General features: G+C 42.9%; 1 protein-coding gene across 1 annotated transcript; it reads left to right on the forward strand.

Annotated features, from left to right (window-relative positions):
- Nucleotides 1–11677: 11677 nt before the first annotated feature.
- On the forward strand, nt 11678–15713 carry LOC129201015 (prolactin-like). The gene is made up of 5 exons (XM_054812242.1): nt 11678–11708; nt 11849–12000; nt 12096–12203; nt 13614–13793; nt 15519–15713. The coding sequence occupies exons 1-5, from the start codon at nt 11678–11680 to the stop codon at nt 15711–15713; spliced, it is 666 nt and encodes a 221-aa protein (XP_054668217.1).
- The last annotated feature ends 1952 nt before the right edge of the window (nt 15714–17665 follow it).

Here is a 17665-nt window from a genome sequence, read left to right on the forward strand (position 1 = left end):
TTACATAAGAAAGTGGAAGGTTAACCACTTATTCCAATCTATTAAATGGTTTGCAGCAGTTTGGTAAGGAAACCTGCAGGCTTTCTCACTATCGTTATGCTGTCACATGGCTGCGGTCAGGGAATGACAGAAGAATAAAGCCCATAAGCATGTAAACACAAATGGAAGTACAAGTCAGTGATTTGGAAACGCACAAAAAAACCTCTAGAAAAACAACATTAAGAGAACAAGAGGGAGCAATTTTTCTTTTCTGATTCTGAATAATTTGTCACTTTATACAATATTTATTAAAAAGCTACAAGAGTATAATTTGGAACTTCCTACAGATGCCAGAACATAAATGTCAGAAGCATGTGCACCAGTCCTGCCTCACCAAGGAGCACCCAGTCTGTTCAGGGAAGGATTCCTGAGGTTGGAGCACAGGAACCGAAAGGCAAGGATTTTATTCCTAGCCAGGAAAACTCCTTGCACCACCTTGGATAAGTCACTTTTCCACTCAGTATTTCTTCCATCGAACAATGGAATTGAAAAACACCTCCTAACCCCTAAGTGGGATAGTGCATACTGTTAGTACTTCCTATGAGAAATAGAGCTGGTTCTCCGGCTCCCCTGGCCCCTGAGCACTGCTGGTGTGGTGAGCAGGGGCTGGAAAAGCCTTTGAGTTAAGGGAGCAGAATTTGTTCAGCAGAAGTCACGTACGGGACAGCTATAAGCTGTCCTACACAGGTGTCCTGTAAGCTTCAGAGCAGGGAGTCTTAGCAATAGTGCAAATCCAGGAAAAACATTTGTCAAGGAAAATAGGAAAAACTTCCTGTCCCATATGGAGGTATGAACTCCTAACTAGTCTACCCATGTTCAGGAAAAGATAAAAAAAAAGTCGTCACTTTTCTCCTTGGTTTTCATTCTGCAGGTATAATAGGGCCAGCTGCCTGCTAGCTCTCTTGCATTCCTACTCGGAATCAACGAATTGGAGAACTGGAGAGAAGAAATAGTTTCTGCACCTTGTTTCCACTCCACCCACACTCACTGGCTCACATACTGGCATCTTAGTGGGGCTAAATGAGAAAATACCACCCATGGAAGCAGCACAGAAAATCCTCAGCCACCCTCCCTTAAACAAAGGAAAAGCAGGGAAGGTGTCACAACTGAAGAGCGTCTTGGACACACAACCTTCAAAGATGATTAGGGAACTACATATTAAAAATGACTTCTCATGTTTTTCTGTTATTTCTCATTGTAATCCAGGCTGATAACAGTGCCTATCACAAAGGAGGTTGCGTATTTTCCTCGTTCCCGATTCCTTATAATTTCCCAAGCCTTGCTTTTTTAGATTGAAATTACAAAAAATTCAGGATCTAGTGAACGTTTATTGATTTTCTGAAAGACTTCAGCCTGAATCATGGGGGCTGTTTCCAAAAAAAAAAAAAAGAGAGGAGGGAAAAAGATTGTTTTGTTTATGTTCCAAAAAGAGCAGGCAACATTTGCTTTATAAAATTCCAGTACTCTCCTTTCAACCCCACTTTCAAAGAAGAGATTGGACACATGGTATCAGGAGTTGTTTTCCTATCTGGGATAGGTATTTTTTATTCTTGTGCAAATCAGCTCTCACATGGTCAAACTGTAACCCTTTGGAAAACACTGTATACATGCAATATAACCTTCTCGGTATTAGCTGCAAACTTTCCAAGCAATCCCGCCTCCACTCAGCATCCTCCATTAGAGATGATGCAGCTCTAAGCTACTAGGGCATTAAAGATCTTGGCTATGACACTTGAATTCAGAATATGCAACATCTCTTCTGCATTGCCTCTGCTTCCATGCTGTGCTCTGAAACCCTGGAAGAGGAATTTGCCCAATTCAAATACAGAGAGGATACGGACTAGTCCTGCATAGAGCAGTTTGGGAAGCACAGGTGGAGGAAAGGAGGACCTGAATTTGTCCTACCAAGCTTCAGGTATGTCCTATCAAGCTGCAGGCCTGACTTGTGAGAAGGCAAATAGAACGGGGCAAAAATTTTGGTGCAAGCAAGGAAATGAACATTAGGGTTTAATGAAGACAGGTTATAGGGCAGACAGGATAACTAGAAGCTAAGTTTGTGGACAAAGACTGCTAGAAGAGGTAGGAAGAAAGGATGCAAGGGGCTAAACAGATATCTCAAAACAAGAAGGCAAGGGAGAACTGGGGAAAAAATCTAAATACTAAGCGTATTTGGTGAAGGGAATACTTACCGTGTGTTGGCGTCTCGGTACCAAAGAAACAAGATGTAAATGGAGATCAGTTGTATCTGACTACAGCACAGCCCCTTTACAGTTTGAGATGGAACAAAATGTTCCCAGGTCTCACTTACCTACAGTCACCTTAGTGTCAGCAAATATCTTTACCCTTTCCTCACAAATGAGTGACAACTTACCACTGCTATCAATTTCTTACCCTAAAAGAAAAAAGTTTGAAAACAGACCTCAAGGTTCCAAGCAGAGCTGGGTGAAACTACGTATTTTTTCCCCTATGGTAGGGGGGGATAAAAGTGTCTTGAGAATAGCAGAGCTGGGACCTAAACAAAAGATTTTTATATCTGAATTCAGTAAAGGTAGTACTTATATATGAAGTTTTTCATAATCTGATGTGAGGCTATTCCTCATATCTTTTACATTGCAAATTGACTATCCAAATGAGTATGTAATTTCACTGTGCCTCTTCACTTATCTGGAAAACGGGTATGATAACATCCCCTCACCTCAGGAGTATGCTGGGATAATAAATCAATTAATGCTTGTGAACAGACAGATATTCAAGAGCAATAGAGAGAATCAAGGAGGAAAATTATTATGTATTCAGAATGGTTTTGAACAGTGTGCTGTGAATAAGGCATGGGAGCACACAGTGAGCAACAAGAGAAAAACAAAACTCAATAGCTGCTTATTCAGCTGATTACAGTATACTAAACCAAGCAGAAACCATGTGAAGAAAAAACAACAAACATTCGGTCATGTCATTAAAGCCTATAATGCTTATGTGCACGAGGAGTGAGAATGAAGATTCCGTAGCATACTTAGCATTTTCAACTGCAGTAAGGAGCATTTTATAATAATAAATTTATTTATAATATTTGAGAATATGAAAAGAGTATAGCAGAAATTGCAAAGTATTTCACAAAATGGAGGACTCGTATATTTATGTCATTTTGCCCATGAGTCCTGCTATAAAAGAGCAAAGCTTGAGATCTTGCCAACTATTCTATGCTGTAAAATATTATTATGCCAGGGGGGAAGACACAGCTTGGCAACACCTGACACTAGCCAGATGTTAAATGAACTGTAGTTAACTTATGTCCATTCTACACTCATAAAAAACTTGGACCTTTGGTACCTCTGACATGCTTCTCTTCTACAACGATGATTTCAATATGGTGACAGATGGGAAGTCACAATTTAAATGAAGCATCACTTCAAATTTGTGGACAGTCCTGAAAAAAACCCAAAATGTGCATAGCGTAATGCTAGTGTCTTCTTCCCTACTTCACTAAATGCTCTAAATAATCTGATACCCTAAACAGAGGACATACCATGTATTTTTTCCAGATGGGTATTACAGAACTAACCCCGGGGGTTACAGTTCATTTTCAACTGTGCGTGCTTATCAGTAATACAGACTCAGGACCTGAACCTGGTCTCTGTGACACTGGTGTGAACCAAAAGTGAATTCATCAAAGTTAATTGAGCCATGCCAGCGTGATGGTCTACCCCAGTGTTTATGACAGTCAGCCAAAGCCAACTACAGATTTCAGTGGCACTAGGGTATCACCTTGAGATTGCCTCCAGTGCACGATGAAGATATCTATATTTACTTAAAAATCTCAGATTTGGGGTAATGACCTTGCCTGAAATTTATCTCCAAATAATTTTGATCATGAGCCAAAGAATGCATTTTTGCTTGAGGCACTTACAAACATTAAATGCATAATTTTATCTTTATGTTCAAAAAAGGTTGCTCCAAATAGGAGTCTGTCTCCTGTAAGATTTAACACATCTCTTTATTATGCTACTGCTGATCCTGCTGGCATAGGATTATATTGGAAGAAACATGGCTAAGCTTGAAATATTTAGTATTGTTATAGCACATCAGAGGTACTGTACAGACTATCCTATATGGACACTGTAAGGAGTAAAAAGGACGGCGATGCACCTCTATAGTTAGAGTGTGGCTTTTTTTGAGAAGACTGGCTTCTTTTATAGCGGTTTAGAGGAAAATCAAGTTCCACTTCACAAAATCCGTAGCTGTTAAATGTGACATCTCATCCATCTCTCTTTTTTTAGGCAATAAAATAATTTGTAAATATTCAAATAGTAGGATTCAATCACACCTTTCTCTTTTAAAAATCTTTTTTTATATTCTTCCATTTTTATATTTTAGAAATATTTTACAAGTTCATTCTTCAATGGAATTGTACATCCCAGAGTGCAGAGCTTATATTCTCCTAATGTTTCATTGTCTAAATAATATTAAATATTTTAATTATAGATTCTAACTTTCATGTTCAAATTCAGTAGTTTGCTTCTCCGGGCCACACTGACGTGTTGTAAAATTGACATATACAAAATCTAATATAAAATATACAACTTAAATTTGAAATAGTTAAATTTCACAAACAAAAGTTTGTGTAGAAAAGGATCTAAAATTCAAAGTCACGACCTGAAAGGACATATTACCCTTTCAAGTTTCAGGGAAGATCAGAGTTTTCATAGAACCTACCTTTCCCTGTGATTGGATCAGTCCCTCCAAATCATTATGATTAAGTAAATCTTTTATCAGGTAGAACTAAATGCACACGTATAAGCAATCCCACTGAAGTCAACAGAGATGAGAATAGAAATGTTCTCCTCTCAAAAAATAAATTGAAACAATATCCAAAAGAAACATAGCTTCATAAATAAAACATTGAGACATTGATTTTCCCACTTGACTTGTGTGATGCTTAGTATGGTGGAAACCATTGATTTACAGTAATATCTCTTTAACGTGGCAAATTTTTGCTCAGACACTCCACATAGACCCCAATCCATCCTTACACAATTGATTCTACCTCTTTAGCAGGATGTATGATGAAGGGCTCCACAACTTAAAGTACCTGAATTTATAACTGGGTTTTTATCTTCAGTTTTACTTGATCTTTAAGTGCATACAGTCCTTCCCTAAAATAGCACAGCAGTTCATTCTGATGAGTAGTCAGCAGATCAGCTAAGGAATTAATCATAGAATCATGGAATAGTTTGGGTTGGAAGGGACCCTTAAAGGTCATCTAGTTCCAACCCCCCTGCCATGGGCAGGGACACCTTCAACTAGATCAGATTGCTCAGAGCCCTGTCCAACATGACCTTGAATGTTTCCAGGGAGGGGGCATCCACAACCTCTCTGTTCCAGTGTCTCACCACCCTTACTGTAAAAAATTTCTTCTAGTCTAAATCTACCCCTTCTCCTATCGCTACAGACCCTGCTAAAAAGTCTGTCCCCATCTTTCTTACAAGCCCCCTTCAGGTACTGGAAGGCTGCTATAAGGTCTTCCCGGAGCCTTCTCTTCTCCAGGCTGAACAATCCCAACCCTCTCAGCCTGTCTTCATAGGAGAGGTGCTCCAGCTCTCTGACCATTTTTGTAGGCCTCCTCTAGACTCGCATCAACAGCTCCATGTCCTTCTTGTACTGGAGACCCCAGAGCTGGACGCAGTACTCCAGGTGGGGTCTCACCAGAGCGCACCAGAGCGCAGTAGAGGGGCAGAGTCACTTCCCTGGACCTGCTGGCCACACTTCTTTTGACGCAGCCCAGGATACAGTTGTGGCAATCTTCTCCAGAGAGTTGGAATAGAGCAGATATTTCAAAACCATGTTTCTCCCTACTTGTGTACTACCATCACTATCACAAATAGTAAGGAGGATGTTTTCCTGGCTGCTAAGGATAATCTTTGTAGTCCTGGAGGAGGCAAACATGCAACATGTCTAACAGGTTGTCCAGGAGAGGAGTAGCAAGAGAAGCAGCATTCCTGCTCCACTTGGTGTGTCAAGCACATGCTCCACCAGTTCCCGGTCTACATGTGCAAACAGAAAATGAGATTCCACTGGCCTAACTTAGTTTATAGTCATGACCCTAAGCTCCTCTGGTAATCAACAGGCAAAACCAAGCACCACCAGAGATTAGTGATGGACACCTATCTCCAGATGAACCTCAGAAGGTGCCCATTTCTAAAGTGTAGATGCCTAAAATTGGAGGGGAGAAATCCTGTCCTGAACGACTGGAAGAGAATCGCACTGCATGCTCTGAACACACATTTCTCTTTAGTATTTTGCAAATGAAGGATGACAAAGTCCTTTCCTCTAGAAGTTTGTCCCATAAAGGCCTCATCCTCCACAGGAAAAATTCTTATTTCGATGCCTCATTTTCCAGAGTGCTGAAAGGAGGATCAGATCTTTTAAGGACGTTATTCCTTGGGTCAGAGTAAGGCCATAAGCAAGACAGTGCAGAAGAGAACAAGATGGGATTTGTGGAAGGAGAGCTGAGGGTGCTACACTTCATTCTGTTGAACCATCTTCCCCAAATTAACATGACAAATGCAGAAAGCAGCTCTGGCAGCCCAGGCTAGTCTTCAATCAAACTCCTTTTCTGGAATGCCATGGATCAAGAACTCATCAGCATACATACCAAACACATGCATATCTCTAGTTCAAGCACTCTGAGATGCACAGAGAATAAAAATAAAATGTTTTTTATATGAGGGGGGGGGAAGGAGCTGTGCTTTCCTTTAGTTGTTTTATGTTTGAACTGAAAGCTAAGCACCCAAAAGCACATGTTGAAGAGGCAAGCTGAGATTTCTTTTGGACATAAGGAAACCAATATGGAGCAGGAAGGCACACTCCAAGTGACAGGAAGAAGCCGTAGCTGAATTTTTGCTTTTGCTGATGAGACTGTAAAATGCAAGACAAACTCCTGTAAAGCCTTGACATAAACCTGGAGAAGAGATGAGGAGGGTTGTCCATGTAAGAAATAAGAGAAGCAGCAGTAGAAACAGTGAAGGGCATAGTTGTAGAAACCAAGAGAGGACAAGAAAAGCAGGAGACTTTATAGGAGATGACAATGGAGAGCTTCGATTATAAAATGTCATTATAGGCATAAACAAAAGAAGATTCAGTGAAGATCACAACAGGGAAACATGACTGAAAAGATCATAAAAGGGAAAGAGATCTATTTGGTGAATGTAAACAAATTTTCAGTGAGTGAAGAGTTATTAAAAGTGATGGAGGGTGGGGAAGGATTTTGCCCAGAGAGACAAATGGAATCAAGATGAGGGGACTAAAGATTATTTATACTGTGAAGAAAGGGTGAGAGGAAGGAGTAAAAGAAAGATATAAAGGCAAGAAATATACAACCAAGAGCAAGACAAGGTTTGATAACAATTAATTTTTAAAGAAATGGATAGTTGGACAAACAGACAATTTTTTTCAGATTCACTCAGAGAAAGGTCATGTTTGCCCAAAAGCTTGTTTTCATTTTTTCCAGCTATATAAAATACGATCTGTTATTACTTACCTTGTATTGCCTATGTCTTTGGATTTTCAAGGCTGCAACAATCAAGAACAGTCCAAATCCAGTGATTAATGTATAACTGCAGGTTGGGAGACACTGAATTGGACAAAGCTTTTTTCAAGAGAGGAGAGAAAGAAGAACAGAAAAGTTAGAAGTGAGAAAACACTTCTACATGAAGTGATAAAAGCAGAAGTATGCCTTTTTCTTTACAGAACTAGGAAAAACCATGGGTCTGTGATCCAGCCTTCCAAAAATGGCCAACGCCTTCAAGTGGGTAGTCAGCTCTTTTTTCATTTCACTTCTAAGATCCAGATTACATAGTTTTCATATTGTTTTATTCAAGAGCTCGTATTATTAACTTTCAGAGCAAAAGCATGTGACTTGCCCCTTCTCATGCCGTAAAATGTGCCTGTCGCCATAAGAAAAGGGTAAATCAATAATGGAAAATGTTTGTTTGAAACCAACATTTTCATTTCAGCTTTTACGCCTTCATGATGTAAATTTAGGAGTGGTTTTGAATACATAATGAACTCCAGTTGGTCTTGCACTATAAAACTTCAGCAGGCTGGAAGGAGGAGAGGTCTGATGTTGCCCACTCACCTTCCTGCCCACGGCAGGATGAACACCACTGCTGACTGTCTGAAAACTGTTTGAAAGTTTATAAGAAAGGTTAGATAATGATGGAGATTTCATGGTGTCCCAGAGCAATCTGTTCCAGTCTTTAACTCTCCTAACCATTAAGAGGTTCTTTCTAATGTCTAATTTAAATTTCCCTTATTGCAGTTTAATCCCATTATATCTTGTATCCATAATGAATGTGGTGAATAATTGATTCCCTTCCTCTTCTGCACATCTTGAAAATTGTATCCTTGCCTTGTCTTTCCCTGCTAGAGTAAACAACCCCACTTCCTTCAGTCTTTCCTTGTAAGACATGGAGGGAGGGGGGGGGTTAACCTTTGATCATTCTTGCTTTTCTCCTCCGGGTTCTCCATCTGGCTCATATGTCTCTTGAAATGGGATGTCCAACACTGAACACACTATTCTAGCGGAGGCGTTAAAAACGCAAGGTATAGCAGAAGAACTCTAAGCTCAACATGAGCCGGCAGTGTGCGCTTGCAGCCCAGAAAGCCAGCCACATCCTGGGCTGCATCAAAAGCAGCGTGACCAGCAGGTCAAGGGAGGTGATCCTGCCCCTCTACTCTGCTCTTGTGAGACCCCACCCGGAGTACTGCATCCAGCTCTGGGGGCCCCAGTACAAGAGAGACATGGAGCTGTTGGAGTGAGTCCAGAGGAGGGCCATGAAGCTGATCAGAGGGCTGGAGCACCTCTCCTATGAGGACAGGCTGAGAGAGTTGGGGTTGTTCAGCCTGGAGAAAAGAAGGCTCAGGGGAGATCTAATTGCAGCTTACCAGTACCTGAAGGGGCCTACAGGAAAGATGGAGAGGGACTGTTTATCAGGGAGTGTAGTGACAGGACAAGGGGTAATGGGTTTAAACTGAAGGGGGGTCGATTTAGATTCGATGTTAGAAAGAAATTCTTGACTGTGAGGGTGGTGAGGCACTGGAAGAGGTTGCCCAGAGAAGCTGTGGATGCCCCATCCCTGGAAGTGTTCAAGGCCAGGTTGGATGGGGCTTTGGGCAACGTGGTCTAGTGGAGGGTGTCCCTGCCCATGGCAGGGGGGTTGGAACTAGATGGTCTTTGAGGTCCCTTCCAACCCAAACCATTCTATGATTCTATGATTCTAACTCTTCTTCAAAGTACAAACCCCAGATTGCAAAACAAATGACTACATAAACAATGCAAAGCAACAGTAAGATACTTCTGACTTAGGTACAGCTTGCTATTTCTTACAAGTTGTAATCCGCTTCTGTGCAACTGCTGCCTCGTTCTGTATTTAGGCAGTCTAAGTTCCTGTGTAAGTATAGTACTTCGCATTTTTCTTTGCTGAACTGTACCCTACTTTCTTCAGGCCATTTCTCTAATTTTCAAGATCATGTTATATTCTAAAATGCTAGTGACTTCTTCTGGTTTGGTGTCATCTACAAACTTAAAATATCAGTGAAGAACCAGGAAAAACAGTTATTTTAACATTAATATATCACTGGTTAAGAAAATACCATTCGTTTTAGAAACTGGAACCTTAAATAAAACTTCATCTTTTACTGTGGATTTTTTCCTCTAAGTTGCACTGCATTTTTTGCCATGTAAGTCATTTTACATAGCACAAGTTCACAGCTCCTTCATAACTCAAAAATTGTCTTAACATTTTAAGGAGCCTTTTCTAGGATAAGATTTGTATTAGTCAGGATTTCTCCAAGACATGTGAAAACCAAAAGAAAATGGCTATTGGCCCATAAAAATAAGTTACCGATCTATGTGCTTCCCATATGCACGCTACCAGTGTTTGTCAGATCCTGTCATACGCATGATTGCTCATTTTCTGATAGTTATCAGAAACAATACTAATATTCCAAGCCTTCAGTTGGACCACAAGCCAGCAGTATTTTATCAGCTACCAACGAGCTCGGAGCTATTGCCAAGGCTTCCTGTATGATCCCCATTAAGAACTGGCTCAGCAGCTCTAACCACTGAAATTAACTGCATTGTTTTATTCATTAGAGATAAAACAGTAAGAGGTAAGAGAATGAGAACAACCTCTGCTAAATAGCGTAGATCTTTAAGCATATCTTAATGAACTGCTTTTAAAACTAATTTTAGAAATTCAAAAAAATGAGGGATAAAAAGTGTCTTATGGATGCATCATGCTATCGAACTTCAGAAGTGACTTTGGGGAATTTTAGAGAAGTGAGTTTGGTCTGTTGGGTTCAGAGATGTATTGGTTTGAAGGGCTGTCTAAGCTGCATTGCTGGTAGAGCCTGAGGAGCGTGTGGACTAGCCCAGTAGTGAGATTTCTAGTATTTGCTTATATTGATCCAACTCTGTTAAGAAAAAAGTAACTTATTTTTGGAAATTGCACTCATTTAACTAAATCAAATCTAGCTAGCTCAGTGCACATCATGGCAAGACAAGTTCCCTGGAAGGACACAAGATTTGTGGGTGGCTCTCAGAGAGAAATAACCTTCATTTGAGATGTCTGTATGAATGAAGGCAATGTAGATTGTCTGAGAAAGACATTTGAATATTCATTCTCATGTGCTATCTTTTCAACCTTCCTTTGGGTGAAAGGAAATCTAAATGTCAGCAGTCATGAGCCTCATGACAAACATCTCAACTTTCCTTATACGTCTTGCAGGGTTGCTCAGGATCTCACACCAAGAAACTGAGGACAGCAACCGAGTTCATTCGGACTTGCAGCCCTTTGGGGATCCTGATCTGCCATGCTTTGCCATGTTACTCCCTTAATCTTTTAGCCATATGGGGCATCACCAACTGTCTTCAGGCATGCTTGCACCACCAAGCATGCAGTCACCAGCTATCACACTGTCAGTGGTCTTACCTCTGACCACCTGCAAGGGAGCAGGGAAAGCAGATCTGATCTTAACTGTGTGATTTGAAGAGATGGTTAAGAGATTAATGTCATCAGGCCAGTCTTCTACCCCTCATGTTGCCCATTGCTGTCCTTGTATAAACCCCCCAGTTTATTCGCCTGTTCTCAATTCTCACACCTTTACCCCCTCGATGGCCGTGGACATGCTGGTATAGACCTGGCCACGCCACTTCTGTGCGGGCGCAGGAGCCGCCCGCCTCTGCCCACGGGGGTCGGCTGTGACACCGACACCGGGGCAGCCCCGGTCCCACGGCGGACGGGCGCTGCGCGGGTCTGTAGCAGCCCCACCACAGAGCCCGGCAGATCACAGAGCCCGGGAGACCAATTTCTGCCGGGTCCTGTGGGCTGCCGGGGGCGGGGGAGGACTGGCCCCGTCTGTGTGAGGGGACTCCCGCCCGCCCGCCGAGCCGGGAGCCCCGCTCTGGGCGGCTTGCTTACGGTGGCCGCGGGCTGCGCACGTCAGGGAGGGACCCGTCATGACCAGGAGATCCCCCCCGCGCCGCGCACATCCCCACCCGGCATATATAGGGGACGCGGGAGCAACGCCGGCGCCGGCCGGTCCCAGTCGCTCCACGCCGGGCAGCGAGCTCCGCGGCGCCATGGCCCTCACCCGGGCGGCGGGGCGAGCAGGTGAGGGCGGCGGGCGGAGCGAGGCGGGGCGGAGGGGAGCGGAGCAGAGCAGAGAGGACCGGGTCGGGCCGGGCGGCCCCCCCCGACGTCCCGCGCCCCCCGACGTCCCGCGCCCCCCGACGCCGCCGGGCTCTTCGCAGGTGCCGCCGCGGCGCTGGCGCTGCTGTGGCTGCTGGTCTGCGCCCCGGGGGACGCCGGCTGCCGCCTCCTGAGCGTGGCCGATCTCTTCGACCGGGTCATCCGGCACTCGGGCAGGATCCACAGCCTCTCCACGGCGCTCTACGCCGAGCTGGTGAGTGCCGGGCCGGGCTCCCGCCGCCTTGGGAGAGGCTGCCGCCGGGGCGAGGGGGTGCTCTCAGTGTTTCTTTAGGTTTTCTTCCGCCATAGGAAAAGCACTTTCCTCCCCGTGACAACGAGCTGGGGAAGCCCTTTCGGAAGTGCCACACGTCGGGGATGCTGACCCCCAACGGCAAAGAATACGCCCAAAAAATCCCGGTAAGGCTGGACGGCGGCGGAGGGCGGAGACGGGGCGGGTGGGGGGCACCGCGGACCCCCCTTGGGGTTGGGGGACTGGGAGAGGGCCCCTCGGGTCACACCGCCTCCTTGCTCCCCCCTGAAGAAAGGGGAAAATACCCCTCGTCCCGTCAGAGCCCCCAAAAGTCTCACCCATCGCGCTGTGGTGATCCCCCACCCCAGTGGGGCTGGAGATAGGCAGAGAGGTTTTTCTGCCTCCGTTGCTTCACCAACAGTTTGGATTGAAGAAGCTGCTAAGTTTTGACTCCAAACAGGTGCACATCACAGAGGTGTTGCATATAAATCATTAGTTCTGTTAAAAAAAGCTGTATATGGTTCCATATGTTTAGATCATATTTATTAGTTATAACAGAGGTATCGCAGCAGTACTTTGTCCAAATGGCTGACAGATAGACATCCTTTTGATTTTGTTGTGGCAGTGTCTGTGGAACAGCAAGTTAGAAAACTGGGCACGTGACAGATAAATTAATCAGTGTCACTGCAAAGTACAAAAAGCAATCAGGAGAAAGAAATAACAGTCGTTATCTCTGAATCAGTAGTTAGGCAAGAGGAAAAGAACAGCAAATTGTTTTAGACAGATGTAATGGCAAAGAGAAAAAAATCGTTATTAATTTAGAGAAGGGCAAAAAGGGTTTCTTCAGACAGAGAAAAAGCATATTGTAAAGTCGAGGATACAGCAGCAGGAGAAACTTTTGCCTCTAGGAGGAGACAGGCAGCGACAAATGTTAACGTTTTGCTCTTGGTTGTGATGGGAGTGAGGAGATTGCCCCAAGATGCGTAGAAAGGGCATGGGAAATGAGGCCCTGCTGGCTTTAGAAAGCTTTAACCAGTCAACTGTATTTCTGAACATACATTGCAAGAGAGGTCTTACGGCCATTGAGTTTCTGTTAGAGAAACAACCGTCCTGAGCACCGGGCACCTTCTGGGAAGTACGCCTGCAGTGAACCTCTTCCCAACACGGCCATAACCACGGCAGGTGTGAGGAAACCCCTGCACTTCCATACCAGCAAACAGAGATGTCTAGATGAGGCTTCTTGGGCTTTTGAGACATCTAAGAGTTCCTGAAAACTTTTTCAATAACAAGTACATTTGACAGGAATGCTATCATTTTGCTAATGCTGTTCTCCATAGTTTTAGGTATTACAGAGCTTAGGAGCCTAAGAAAGCTGAAAACAAGACAAATACAACTTTTGGGTGTTGCTTATATTTAAGCAAACAACCAGAGACAGAGTGGCCCTTAAGTTCTGAATATTTGAAAAATACTGAATTGCAGATTTAAATCTTAATCCCACTGAGATTTCACAGTAAGACAGTGTTCATATGACCTGCTGCAAACTAACAGAGAAACTCTTTACTATTTTAATTTATAAGAGAGAAGAACTGACTCACTTGATACTGAAACTTTTGCAAGCCTGGAAAGAACCCCTTTCCCACTTTAACCAGCATATTGAGCACCATCAAGAGCTGCCTGATGACAGCCTTAGCAAAGCTAAGCAAATCAGCAATATGGTACATGAGCTGAAGACTGGAGTTGAGAAAGTAACAGAAAAGGCAAGATTTTCAATGTAGCTTTTATTTATACCAGTCATGTGATGTGAGTGACTTGGCGGGGAAAAGGGGCAACGTCTGCTCTCACTTGGGCTATAGCCTTAATGCCAACAGAGGCTTCGAGCCAGCAACGCTGCACTTTGTTACAGATACAGGAATTTTTCAGTCAAAGGATGTGACTTAGTTTATGGATTGGCAAATAGATGACATTATATATGCCTATATGTGTAGAGCAATATTTTATTAATATCTGAAATATATGGAAGAAAGACACAAGTACCAAGACTAGAGCCATTTACAGCTTCATATATGAGCCAGTAATGACTTGACTTTTCTAGGGCAGTAGAGGAGATGTGGATAGACCGTGACAAATACTTAATTATTGTTTTCAGTTTTATTTGGATTTACATTCTAAATAATTCAAGTATCACTGCTGTCTGCTGCAAAGAGCTCCTTCCTAAGGCAACAATTTTATGCTGGGATAAGTTCTTCAAGACAACAGTGGCATTGCTTAAGTTAGATGCCAGTCCCAAAACAATTTCAAAACTCCGTTCCAAATTCTGGCAGATCATATATAAATTATTGGATGTAATTTTTTGTTATTTCCATTTCTGTCTTCTCACTACTAGCCAGAAGTCCTGATCTTTGTATTTCTTGTGCATTCATATCTAAAATTATTTGTCATTTTGGCTAAAGAAATGAGGGCTGTATGTCCATTCTCTGAAATGGCTACACTGCCAAGGAGTCTGTTTCACAAAAAAGTGAATAATAAACTAGTATCTTACGCTAGTAGCTCACCTTTCAGCTTCATGAACACAGGTGGGGAATACAAGCTTTAAAATGATGAGCAGCTCATCACTATAATAAGAGGAATCCTACCCTGTTCTAAAATGCAGCCCTGGTTAGGGTGACTCAGAGTTACAAATGGAAAGTCCATCTTCCAAGTGCAGCCATGGTTCTGGGTTAAAATGGCCTTGAAGTTCAGAGGTGTCAACCTCAAAGCTTGACCTTTGTTTGCTTCATTCTGTAACTGAAGCAAGCCATCAAACTCTAAACTAGCTACACACTTCTGGTATATTTACCTGATTTTATTTTTCTAAAACACCTTTGAAGGAATTACTAAGAAGGAAAGCTTTGAAGTTTTGACACCTCTGTACTATGGACATAGCACAAGGTAGAAATGTAATTTAAAAAATTAAGCAAACAATGCAAGTGTATTTCAATATTTTGCAGCTGTGTTTTTCTGTAAGACACTAAGCTTGGTTCTGTTGTGAAGCTCCTACTTTGAGAGTTGATAACAGCCTGCAGAGTTCACCAGGTTAAACAGCACTGATGACTGCTGACGTTAGAAGCTTTCCTTCACAAAATTCATTAAAATAAATGACTAAAAAATCTCAAGACTGATTTGCTCTATTACTTCAAGAGGAAATAATGATTGCCAAATAACAGGGGTTCCTCTAGTTAAATTCAGATGGAGTTATACCCCAGTATTCTTGCATATATCAGTTCATTTCAGGCTAGTCTAAAGGTTGTATAGATACTGTTAAAATAAAACGACAATGTTATTCTATGTAAGGAGCCTTCACCTATATCTTCAGTAAGCATGTGAAAGATCTGGAGTCGAACAGTCCAACATAGTGATGCCTCGGTTGACTTCTGCACTGGTATTTTAAGGATTTGTTGTATGTGTAGTTACGAGTTGTACTTCTTTTCTTGTTTTCAATACAGATGCAGTCAATGGGGATCATCAGCAATTCTTTAAATGGAATGGCATCATCTGAAGCTGCTGGTTTATCAATTAGTAATGAAGCGAACATGATGAGTGACTCTGACTTCATTCACTGTTTCAGGAGAGACTCCAATAAAGTACAAAGCTACTTAAAAATTCTTAAGTGTAGGATTATGCCAGGAAATAGTTGTTGAGTTGTAATCTCTTGACAAGTAGTCTTCAGCATGTTGTTTATAAAGATGAAAAAATAGAATTTATAGATTATCACACTTACAGTAATTTTAATAGGAAAGTGGGTTTGAAATTCTTTGGCAGCTACTTGACACAGTTGACCTATGCAGATGAAATATTTAAATAAAGCATCGTGTGTGTATGTGGGTTAACACTCCAGATAAAAAGGAGTACTCTAGCAGTAGATAAATAAATGTCCTTGCACATTACACTGTGGCAGACTATATTATGGCTGATTCACACAGTTTAGATATATACATAGTTGAAAGTGAAGTTCAGTCTGTTAAACCTTGGTACAAATACATCTATATACTATCAATACAGTATATTTTTATGTTAAAAAAAAATTCCCCTCATTTCTACATACATACATACCTGCAGAATATTGCTTAACACTGAAGAGTGGTATTGCTGTTGATCAGTTCATGTAACAGCAGGGCCCATGGCAGACTTTTATGTTCACGTCATAATTACTAATTTCGAAGGGCCTTCACGTATATCCTATAAGATCTAGTTGTAGCACTTGTATTCATTTGGAATGCTTTTTTTATACCTGTAATGGCTTCACCGATTTCAGTGGAAATGCCTGAAGATAAAGTTTCTGTATGAAAGGTAAGTGAGAATTCTGGTCCAAATACCGTTTCAGTCTGAGGGCTGAGCATGGCTGAGGTAGCAATAAGTCTCTATCCTATGACACCTGCTGACACAGGGCTTGGGTTTTACAGTAATGATGATAAACTCCATAGCAAATAAAAATCTGAAAGCTGACAGATATTTTATAGCAATCCCATTTTCCTACAAGTGGGGTGGTGCTGATGGCTGTTTACAGAACAAAACATCTTTGCATTCAGATCCTAAATGAGCCATTTGAACAGGCATTTATAATCAACATGGATTTATCTTTAATATTCTTGACTATTTCATCCCTGAATGCTCTTTTCTGGCCTCCTCTGATCTTGATGGTTGTTGACAGTAGCTGGAGCTCAGGCTGCCAAGAATGGAGAGTAAAATGCTGATGATTATTTAATAATGATACTGGATTTGCGCTGGAGAAACTCAGCAGGAAAACGTTTCAAAGAAACATTTATGCAGAACAGAGGAACAACCTTTTCAGTTACTTCTCTGTAACTGCCGATATCCTCAGATATCTACTGTCTAGTAGACAGCTGATGTACTTTGTCAGCTGATGTACTTGCTCAGCTAGAAGCTGTGAGTGTTCACATCTGGTCCCTGTTGTGCCACGTATGGTGGAAATGCAAGGGGTTTTATGGTGCCTGCCCTGAAGAAGTTACTAGCTGCAGTTCCTTGAGCAGCGAGATACTACAAACACATAACAAAATAGCAGCATTCATGTGCAAATTTTGAAGAAATTCTGGAAAGAAAAGACAGCTCCAAAGAGAGTACAGGAAGGCTCCTCTGGGCAAACAGAACCAGAGAGGGACGCCCACTCTGCCTGCATGTCTCCGCAATCACAGAAGATGTAGCAGCAATTAATAGTTGCAGCATTTATCCCATCACACAGTGGGACAGTAGCCCCAGAGTACAGCAGCGTGGTGGTGGTGGTGGTGTGTCTCCTGTGCCAGCAAGGGATCATCGCTGTCTCTGAAATGCTGCAGCTGGGCCAGCGTGCGTTCCTTAAGAACCACAGCGGCGTTAGCCTGTAACCCCTCCGCACCTCGGCAAAGGCGGCGCTGCGCACAGCAGGTCCGCCACGGCTGCCCTACATCAGACGCGAAAGGTGACAGACGCGGGGGCGGGGGTTACTGGGCCAAACCAGGCTGGCGGAAGGACGCTCCCTCCGGGACCGGCAGTGTCCCGCCCCGGCCCGGCCGGTCCCGTTCCGTTCCGCTCCCCCGAGCCCTGCGGACGGGGCTGACGCGCTGTGCCACGCGCTGCCACAGGGGGGCGCCGCGGG

The sequence above is a fragment of the Grus americana genome, chromosome 1, assembly GCF_028858705.1.
Source record: "Grus americana isolate bGruAme1 chromosome 1, bGruAme1.mat, whole genome shotgun sequence".
In the NCBI taxonomy this organism is placed as follows: domain Eukaryota; kingdom Metazoa; phylum Chordata; class Aves; order Gruiformes; family Gruidae; genus Grus; species Grus americana.